General features: G+C 36.5%; 1 protein-coding gene across 1 annotated transcript in view; it reads right to left on the bottom strand.

Moving 5' to 3' along the window:
* The window catches only part of MYO9A (myosin IXA), a 301,060-nt gene that overhangs the window by 195,159 nt on the left and 94,552 nt on the right, over positions 1 to 11,349 (bottom strand). The window contains 2 exon segments of the mRNA XM_017895809.1: positions 4,350 to 4,476; positions 6,832 to 6,929. Coding sequence (XP_017751298.1) covers positions 4,350 to 4,476; positions 6,832 to 6,929 — 225 coding nt within the window.

Below are 11,349 nucleotides of genomic sequence, written 5' to 3'. Positions count from 1 at the left end.
CCACTGCACTCTAGCCTGAGCAACAGAGGGAGACTCTGTCTCAAAAAACAAAAAACAAAAAACAAAAAAAAAAAAAGAAAGAAAAAGAAAAGAAAACATAAAAGACAAATCTCACACAAAGCAAAAGAAAGAAACTAAGAAACACAAATAGCTAATACTATAGAGAAAAAATTTTAAAGACTGAAATTAACAGACTATTTACAAAGAACTCAAAAGCAACAAACTCTAAACATTCAAAACATCATTTTTAGAAAATCACAGATCATCCAATACATCATTTTTAGAAAACTACAGATCATCCAAATAACTCCAGCCAGATTTGAAAATCCTAAAAAATTAGTTAACATGGAACAAATAAAAAGACATCAAATACAGTTGCTCATAAGGTTGAGCTCTCTCAAACCCTTGAGGAACATAGTATTCTCTGCTAATGATCCTTCTAAATGCAGAAAAAGGAGCAACGGTACAAAAACTCTCAACTCATTTCCTGAGTTCTCTTTAACAAGCACAAAAACCTGACAAAGATTGTACATAGATCTACGCATAACCACACAACCCCAAAACATACTAATCTTGCATAACATTTGTTAAGGATCCTAAAGAAAATATTATCCAATTCATGATTTTTTAATCAGCTCCTCCATAATTTTCTAAAAATTCTTAAATATATTACTTTTAGAATATTCAAAAACTATTAATACAGAACAACCAGCAATGGGTTTAATATCCATTCTACAAAGTTTCTCATATTTACCTAATTAAACATCTGATATTTAATTAGAAACCTATTCTTGGCCAGGCACAGTAACTCACGCCTATAATCTCAACACTTTGGGAGGCAAAGGTGGGTGGATCACCTGAGGTCAGGAATTGGAGACCAGCCTGACCAACATGGTGAAACCCCATCTCTACTTAAAATACAAAATTAGCCAGGCATGGTGGTGCATGCCTGTAATCTCGGCCACTTGGAAGGCTGAGGCGGGAGAATGGCTTGAACCCGGGAGGCAGCGGTTGCAGTGAGCCAAGATTGCGCCACTGCACTCCAGCCTGGGCAACAACAGCGAAACTCTGTCTCAAAAAAACAACAACAAAAAAACCCTATTCTTTATATTGTTTCAACAGATGTTAAAATACCCTCAAAATACATAAACCTGCTAAAAACTGAACAGTTTTTGGTAATGATGACAGTTCTAATATGTCACAACAAAAACATCTTCCACAATTACCTACAATTTATCAATTGGAGCTTGTTCATTTTTCAATAATTTTCACAAGTATCCATGCCAAATAGGCATTAATAAAGACTCAAAACATTCCTTATTGCCTCAGGTAACTACAAAAAAAAAACCTGAAAAGTAAATAAATAAAATTAAACCACTACTTTAAAACATTTGTTCTTCCATATTTACCATTGAATTAAATCACCATGGGAAGAAGAGAAATTAAATCACAACTAAAGAGTTTGAATGTTTAAATAAACCAGTCAATGTGTTTATCTTTGTACTCTATCTCAATCAAAGCCTTAAGATTGCAATTATTATTATCAGTCTTAACCAACTAGAGGCAATCATTTTCTAAAATAATTTCGAAGTACTAACTAAAGACGAGATAGAGGTCTTCTTTAGCTTCTGAATTTTGAAGCTATTTTCTTTCTACTTAATACTAAACCTCAGCCCTAGAACCAATCCAAATTATACACAAGAAGAAATTTAAGAAGCTGGGGTTCAAAAGTGAGATTTTCTGTCAAATCACATTTGCCATTTGCCATTGTCTTTGATACTAGTTAGCCCATTTCTCAGAATTAGATTTCTCTCTTTTTTTTAAACCCATACCTGAGTTCCTCTTTGAGTTGCCTGAATTGCTCTTACCAGTCTCTTACCAAAGAAGAAAGGATGCACTAGAAACAGAAGCCCTGGTTTCTGCTGAACTGTCTAGACTTACAAGTAAGACCATTAGCCACAATGCCCTGTCACAATACCAAACGCTTGACTAAAGTATCACCTGAAATACCTGACTAAAACGCCATCTGTTCTCTGGCCTTTATGATCTTCAAAATTACAACCTTCAGATACCATACTCCATCTCCTGGTAGAATTTCTTTCCAGTAAGTCTAGTTCCAATTCACAGTACTCCCTTCTCTTGCCTCTTCCTCTGCTAGGTTATCATTCCACTGAAGTTAATAAGCAATGCCCAATATACAGAAAAAATAAACACTGGGTGGTTAGACAAATAAGAAAGAGGTATCCATTGCTCTCAAAGAGCACTGCAACCTTATAACAGACACGAACTAATAAACAATTAACTTTATGCTATAAAACTAAATTATGCTAAGCAAAAATAAATGCTCTGTATTTAGGGAGTCAGTTTAGACCACTTAAGGTTAAACCACATGAAGCGGCCTAGGAACCAAGATTTGGAAGATGAATAATTTTTTTTTAAAAAACAAGCTATTCATAACTGCCAAAAACTGGAAACAACCAAAATGTCCTTCAACAGATAAATGAATAAACTATAGTATATCTATACAATGGAATATTACCCCATGATAAAAAGAAATGAGCTATCAAGCCACAGAAAGACATGAACGAATCTTTTTTTTTTGTTTCTTGAGACGAGGTCTCGCTCTGTTACCCAGGCTGGAGTGTAGTGGCGCAATCTAAGCTCACTGCAACCTCCACCTCTGGAGTTCAAGCCTCCCACCTCAGCCTACCAAGCAGCTGGGTATACAGCTACATGTCACCACGCCCAGCTAATTTTTGTGTTTTTTTTGTTTTCGTGTTGTTGTTTTTAGTAGAGATGGGGTCTCCCTATGTTGCCCAGGCTGGTCTTGAACTCCTAGGGTTCAAGCAACTCACCTGCCTCAGCCTCTCAATGTGCTGGGATTGCAGGCATGAGCCACCGCACCCAGCCAGACATAAATAAATCTTAAGTGCATATTACTAAGTAAAACAAAGCAGTCTGAAAAATCTACATATTGTATGATTCAATTTTATTACATCCTGGAAAGGGCAAATCTATATATCTAGTAAAAAAGGTCAGTGGTTGCCAGCAGTTTAGGGGGAGGGATTGAACAGGTAAAGCACAGGGGATTTTTATGGCAGTGAAACTATTCTGTATGATACTATAATAGTGGACACATGACTTCAAGTTGCATCTGTCAAAAACCAAATAGCATGAAGAGTGGAACTTAACGTATGCAAATATCAAAAATTATTTACGAGATTGGGGGATTCCACGAAGGAATGTAGACTATGACAAGAAAACAGCATGCATGACAAGTATATGAAACCTCAACAAATGGGGTGGAAGGAAAAGGTGCTGTTCTAAGTAATTTTGGAAATGAGTGAAGTCTGTAGGATTAAAGGCAAAAGGAATTGCGCATAAGCACTGTATTCTAGTTGAAAAAGTCATTTCCCAGGGGGGTATAGGTTAACAATTTTGATACCACTACACATGTATACTGGAATTAAACAAATAAGTAAATGGATGGCAGAGGATAGAAGACAGCTTTCTCATTGTTGAAGCAGGAGTTCACAGATAAGCAAGGGAAGAGGGCCAGAATGATCCATGTGGAGATGGATTACAGTTGGAGACATCATCATGAACTCATGCTTACCTTTATATAGATACAGATGATTACATATTAAAATATGTAAAGATATGTGTATATACACAGGTTAGTATATACATACATATATTTCCTTGCTATGCCAGACAATAGGGCCTGTAAGAAATGACACCCCATCTGATGGGATAAATCTGGCAAGATGAGAAGGAGGTAGGCAAGAGAGAAGTTAGCTAAGAAAACATGATAAATCATCACTCCAGAAAGAAAGAATCAGGTAATAAAGGCCCTTGATGTAAGAAGCAGCATGGCAGGAGATGAGAACCTTTAGGTCCTATTCAACCCATAAGGAAAAAAAAAAAGTAGTATCCTTTTTTCTCCACCCACCCAGATACCCCCATCTTGAAACAAAATAATGTAATCAAAATCTTAGTATGAGAAGAAATCTGAAATATGAAAAGAGAAAAATTAGCATAGCCCCAGAACATTATACAGTCTAGCGTGGAAATATTCATCCTATCCAGCAAATTTAGGGACTGTGGATGTCTGGAGCAAGTGGAGGCACAGGAGAAAACACAAATTTTCTAAAGATTCTGCCTCACTCAATAGCAAACTGAGGCAGGTATCAGGAAAAATTCCATCTTTTGGAAATGCTATTTAAAATAGTGCCTAATAAAAACATTATTAATAGAAAGCATTAACCCATTTACACCTACGAAATACACAAAATAAAAAATAAAAAGTTACAAAGTATTTGAAATGACAACAGAATGTAATCACTCACCTCTAATAATTCTGAGACAATAGGCAGAACTTCAGGATTACAGATATCAATAGAGTCATCCCGGTATGTCTTCTTTTTGTAACAGATATTACCCAAATGTAGTATGGCTGAGAGAAGAGAGAAAATCCTGGGAAAACAAAACACAAATTGTAGCTTAGTTGTATCCATTCCCAAAGATCGTTTCATTCTAAAATTCTAGTAAAGCAAACTAACAAGTACAAATAATGAAGTACCTAGTCTTTGGAAAATAAGTAATATGGGAATAATTACTAAAATTTACTGAGGGTTTACTATGTATTACATACTGTTTAAAATGCTTTTCATGGCCTTAAGTATTACACCACTTCTTATATAGTTATTTCAAAGGGACTTCTGCTATTGCCTGAATTTGTCACAGTGTTTTAAAAGGCCATGCCTTTCTAAATGCTATTTATCCTATCTGGAATGCTTTTTTCCTATACTGTTTCAGATACACTGAATCAGAATTGCCAAAGGAAAGGCCTTGAATCTGTATTTTTTTTTTTTAATCAAGTATCCTAGCTGATTTTTTTTTATTAGTTATGTTGCTAAAATGCTTTCCTATACCATATTACGGTGTTTGGGGTAAACGGTTTTTTGTGGGTTTGTGTGTGTGTGTGTGTGTGTGTGTGTGTTTTAAGTATGAAGCAATGTGGGGTATATTAACCTCTACTGTGAAACAACTTCATATGGACCCTCCATTCTAAATTTCCCCCCTGAGTCAGAAGAGCATGTGCCCTCCAATCAACAACTAATCTCTCCACTTACGCTATATATCCCATCAACTCCTGTTAATTCAGGAACCTTAGGTTACCAAGGATCTCCATGTAGCTAAGAACAGTATATTATGTTCTTAACTTATCTGACATCTCAGAGGCATTTAACACAGCTAAACACTCCACTGAAAAACTCTTCCTCAGTCTCCTTATACATACAGCTTTGTGTCACATGCAGTTATTTTCTTAGAATAAATATGGCTTACAAAATTTGGCTTACGAAAATTTAACACTATGTTTTCCTAAAATTATGAACTATTCCAACTAAAACAAAGATATTGCTTTAGGAACCTGAGATATTACCTTAGCAACATTTGAGAGGTACTGAATCACCATCTAACTTATAAATCTAATTTTTCAAATAATTTAAAGTTTTAAAATCTTTGAATCATTCACATGACTCACAGGAAATACCAGTCTATTAAAAAAATAATGCATAATGTTATTCTGGATTAAAGAACAAACTATCAACTGAAACATAACTAATGGAAGTCCAAAGACAAAAACAAATTCATGAGCCTCTTTTAAATATTATTTTTAATAGAAATTCACTAATTTTCAGTGAACTGTAGTTTATGTCACCAATTGAGTTGGTATGCCAACTTACATACTGTATTATTTGATTTTAATTGACTTCTCATAAAAAGATTCTAGCAAATAGCCTGCTAATTAAAGAGTCATACCAATGATGTAATCGCAAGCAAGTAAGAAAACAGCAGAGGTGATTTTCTCCTACTCTCAGTATAGGGTCATCAATCATGAGGTTAAAAATTAATAACAGAAGTCGGGTGCAGTGGCTCCTGCTGGTAATCCTAGCACTTTGAGAGGTTGAGAAAGGCAGATCACTTGAGCCCAGGAATGCAAGATCAGCGTAGGCAACAAGGCAAAAAAAAATACAAAATTAGCTAAGTGTGATGGTATAAGTCTGCAGTCCCAACTTCTTGGGAAGTTGAGGTGGGAGAATCATCTGAGCCTGGGGAGGTTGAGGCTGCAGTGAGCACTCCAGCCTGGGTGACAGAGTGAGACCCTGTCTCAAAAAAAAAAAAAAAAAAAATTTTTTTAAAATATAATCAGATCTGATATACTCATCAACACAACTCTCCCCCTCAAAAAAGTTATAAGTAACTATTTTTTTCTGGTGAGAGCCAAGGTTGAGTCTTTATTTCAAATAATTTGTTTCAAATATAATTTATCTCATCTTTATCTCAACCTTTTATATTTTAATTTGTTTAGATTTACAATTTAAAAACTTATTAGAATGGTACAGATATAAACTATACAGAGGAAATACACTGAAAATTAAATACTATGCATCTGATAAGTGTGCATAATTTAATAAGATTAGAGATCACTGATATACAAAAAATGAAGAGCTATAAAAATAGTGTTACAAAGCAAAAGTTTTGAGTAACATCTATGGATAGGCTTCAGGGGCACCATAAATTCCTGCATTTATATGCAAATTGTTAAAGATGTACATTTTACAACAACAACAGTGTCAGCTTTCATTAGATTCTCAAAAGAATTTATGACAAAAAAAGGAATTAGAAATAATGCTCAAGATGGATGAGGTACTAGATGAGAAATACCACTTAGAAAACTATTTAAAAAGACCAACAGGAGAAATCTGTCAAAGACATATCATGTGTTCTCTATCGGAGGTATAAAAATACAACAAGTAAACTCACTGTCTTCGTGTCTTGGGAAGAAATCCTACCATTTCCATGGCAAGTTGTAGGCGCTCAAAGTCATGTCTCAAATCTTCTCCTTCCACCATGAAACAATCCTGCTTATTCAAAATGAAAGTTTAAAAATCAAGATTATATATTTTAAAATTATGTGGGCCATTCAGAAATATGGTAATTTAGGATAAGTACCTGTATGTATAAATGCAAATTAGAGCTGGCAGAATAGTTAGACCTAGTCAAATTCATTAGACCTCTTATCTTACTATAGGTATGCAAACTAAACACATACCTACTAAAATGCCAATAAGTTTACTTTTGTTCTCCCTTTCACAATCACCAAGATTAGGATCTCAAAAGTTAACTTAAGATAAAGAGCTAGCTGTACTTAGTAAGTATGCTGACACCAAGTTTAATTGAGTGGTTCTAAACAGTTTCAGAAATTCAAAGCATTTAAGAGTGCTCAATTCCACCAGCAAATATTATTTATTCAACAAACATTTAACAAGTGCCTACTCTACGTAAGGCACTGAACTAGATATTAGTGACACAAAAATAAATTTTAGAAGAGGCAATAATTTAGTTGAAGAGTGAAGCCTAGATTTATATAATATAAAGAAGTTTGCTACATATATCTAATCTATATTTATATGGGTCTACATAGATCTATATAGATATATATATATATTTTTTCTTTTGAGATAGGGTCTCATTCCTGTTGCTCAGGCTGGAGTACAGTGGCATGATCTTGGCTCACTGCAGCTTCGAAATCCGGGCTCAGGTGATTCTCCCACCTCAGCCTCCCAAGCAACTGGAACTACCCAGCTAGTCCTACCATGACCGGCTAGTTTTTTGTATTTTTAATAGAGACAGGGTTTCACCACGTTGCCCAGGCTAGTCTTGAACTCCTAGACTCAAGCAATCCACCCACCTAGGCCTCCAAAAGTGCTGGAATTACAGGCGTGAGCCACTGCGCCCAGCCTGTTACATCTACACTAGATATATACATATATAATTATTCATATATTTCATATATGTAATTATTTCCTAATGAAATAATAGACAACATGGTAATCAAACAAGGAAAGAAGTATATGTGAAAGTATAAAAACCCTCAGAAAACACATCATATGAGTCAGTAAAAATAGTTGTGAATAGTCACACACGCCTGTAATCCCAGCTACTTGGAAGGTTGAGGTAGGAGGATTGCTCGAGCTAAAGTGTTTGAGACCAGCCTGGGCAACACAGCATAACACCATCACAAGAAAAAAAAAAAAATGCTGTGGAATACCAGATTAAAAAATACTACTTTTTAAGCATAACCCTTGCATTTCAGTTCCTAAAATAGTCAAACAGTAGTAGATATACTCTAAATCTTCAAAACAATAAGTGAGTCATAAATCCCTTTACTGTATGTTGTCACAGTCCCTTGCACTTTCAAAAACCTCCTCACATTTGCATTTACATTTTTAATGCTTATCTTCCTAGGGAATATTCTCTCATGTACTCAGTGAAGTATATGAACAGTTAATCGTCTTATTAATTGCAGATCCCCAGTGTGAAGTCAGTGCCAAAAACAAGTCATTATTTAGGTAAATACATAGTCACTGAATTACTGAATAACATATATTGAATTGAATGAAACATTCCTTTCTCAGAAATAAAGTGCTCATTTATTATATAAAAAGTATTTATCAAGTATTTACCATGTACAAAAAAATCTGTTTTAGGCACTGTAAGCATTAGTCAACGAATATCTGAAGTTTAAAATTAAGTTTTGAAATGCTGTTAACAATATTTTTATTCTCTACATGGAAAGCTGCACATGCACAGTTTAAAAATTTAAATTCACTACAAGTTCTTTCAGAGAATCCATGCATTTAATTTTATGACTATAAAGTTTTTGATAAGCAGTTTTAAGACATACTACTGACACGCCAATGTCCTACTCATTAAAATAATTTTTTTTTTTTGAGATGGAGTCTCACACTTGTCGCCCAGCTGGAGTGCAATGACGCGATGTCTGCGCAGTGCAACCTCTGCCTCACTGGTTCAAGCAATTCCCCTACCTCAGCTTCTCAAGTAACTGGGATTACAGGTGTGTGCCACCATGCCAGGCTAATTTTCTTATACTTTTTAGTAGAGATAGGGTTTTACCACATTGGCCAGGCTGGTCTCAAACTCCTGACCTCACGTGATCCACCCACCTCAGCCTCCCAAAGTGCTGGGATTACAGGAGTGAGCCACCATACCCAGCCCTGAGATAAATTTTTAAATGCATTCTTCTTTTACCTATAGTAAGTAAGCTCTCTTACTACTCTTCCCCCTACTTTCAAAACACAAATCGTTCATTTGCCTGATGATTTAACAAATATTTTCCTATCACAAGTGGCAAGGCAGGGGGAATCTATGCTTCCACATGTGTCAATAATAACTGTGTTCTAATCTGCCCTGAAAGTGAATGGAACAGTTAATGTATATAAAATAGTGGAAAGTACACTGAAATATATTTGTATTTGCTCTTATCTTTAATCAAATGTTCTTAGAAACCCAAAGTGGTCTCAGTGAATATCAAAATCATAGTTTTAAAAAAATGTGTATTAATTCCCTTCTCTGTTTCTCTGATGACAACTGTAGAAGAAAAACTAAGGATAAATTAAATCTCCCAGAACATAAATGACTTTATCTTAATCTGGGCTCCCTGGGAGGCAGATCTTAAGACAGATCAAGAGTCAAATACAAGTCACAGAGAAAGTGAGAAAGTAAAAGAGAAGACAGACTAAACAGTCTGTGGTAACTACTATGAAAGTAGTTAAATGGAGTTGAATCCCAAGATTATCTCTGGGAAACAATCTAAAACCTACAGAGGTGAGGGAGCTACTGTATTTATATACCATCTCATCTCTCATCAGTCATTGTTTGAGGACTTCTGGAGAGGGGGCAGGCAGCTGTTAATTCCCAAGTCACTTGTGAGTGCGCAATGGAGTTTAATCCCAAGGTTATCTCTGGGAAACAATATAAAAACTAGAAAGGTGAAGGAGTGACTGTATTTATATACCATCTCATTTCTCATCAGTCACTGTTTGAGGACTTCTGGAGAGGGAGCAGGCAGCTGTTAATTCCCAAGTCACTTCTAGAGGGCCCTACAAATGCCAAGGCCTTCCAGGGTTCTGGACAAAGCCTTCAGGCCCCAGCATCCAAATACTGGTCAGCCAGAGTTCAAGGAAATGGTAAGGTTCGTTCCAAGGATAAGGCAAGGAACCAACAAACAACTGTTACAACCCCTTCCACTGAAAGAACATAGGCAATCCTTCTGTCAGCTCCGTATAAGTTCTTGTTTGTACTTGATAACATGCCACTACATTCCCCCAACAAACATACCCAAATGCTCTTTCATGCTATCAGACCTTGCTCTTTCTATGAGGTGACACACTATCTCATTTACAAATGCCTAGGGATAAACCTAGCATGCAGCAGGCAATCAGTGTGGGTGTGAGGGAGAGAAAGAGAAGAGTCAAATTAGATATTTTCTTCTATGTCTCTATTTCTTAAAATGGTACTTAAGAAATCTTGTCTCTTTTTCTTTTTTCTTTGAGATGGAGTCTCGCTCTGTTGCACAGGTTGGAGTGCAGTGGCACAATCCCAGCTCACTGCAACCTCCGCCTCCTGGGCTCAAGTGGTTCACCTAACCCTCCTGAGGAGTAGTTGGGACTACAGGTGTACACCACAGCATTCATCTGATCTTTATATTTTTTTGGAGGGACAGTGTTTTGCCATGTTGCCCAGGCTGGTCTTAAACTCTTGGGCTCAAGCAATCTGCTTAGCTCGGCCTTGCAAAGTGCTGGGATTACAGGCATGAGACACTGCCCAGTTCCATATTATATTTGATCCTTATAAAACCTCTGGTGGTAGTTATGATTGCCTTTCACACAAGCAGCAGCATTGGCTCAGAATTTAAGCCAACTGCTCCTATGGTGGTGAAGCTTGTTAATAGTGTAGCTGGGACTCCAACCAAGCCTGTTATTTATCTCCTTTTTTCTTAAGTGATCTCCAGCGTCTTTACTAACCTTCAAAGTCAATTGTTCCAGTTTATGTCCTGCACTCTACATTGGTAGTTATAAAAATGTATGATTTCTTAAGTACCATTTTAAGAAATAGAGACAAGTGGCTGGGCACAGTGGCTCATGCCTATAATCCCAGAACTTTGGGAGGCTGAGGCGAGCAGATCACCTGAGGTTAGGAGTTCAAGATCAGCCTGGCCAACACAGTAAAACCCTATCTCTACTAAAAATACAAAAATTAGCTGGGCGTGGTGCCGGGCGCCTGTAATCCCAGCTACTCAGGAGGGTGAGGCAGGAGAATCGCTTGAACCTGGGAGGTGGAGGTTGCAGTGAGCTGATACCGTGCCACTGTGCTCCAGCCTGAATGACAAAGTGAGACTCCATCTCAAAAAACAAACAAAAAAAAAAATAGAAAGGAAGGAAGGAAGGAAGGAAGGAAGGAAGGAGGGAGGGAGGGAGG

The sequence above is a fragment of the Rhinopithecus bieti genome, unplaced genomic scaffold (assembly GCF_001698545.2).
Source record: "Rhinopithecus bieti isolate Rb0 unplaced genomic scaffold, ASM169854v2 scaffold_27022, whole genome shotgun sequence".
NCBI lineage: Eukaryota > Metazoa > Chordata > Mammalia > Primates > Cercopithecidae > Rhinopithecus > Rhinopithecus bieti.
This window is presented reverse-complemented; position numbering and strand designations above follow the sequence as displayed.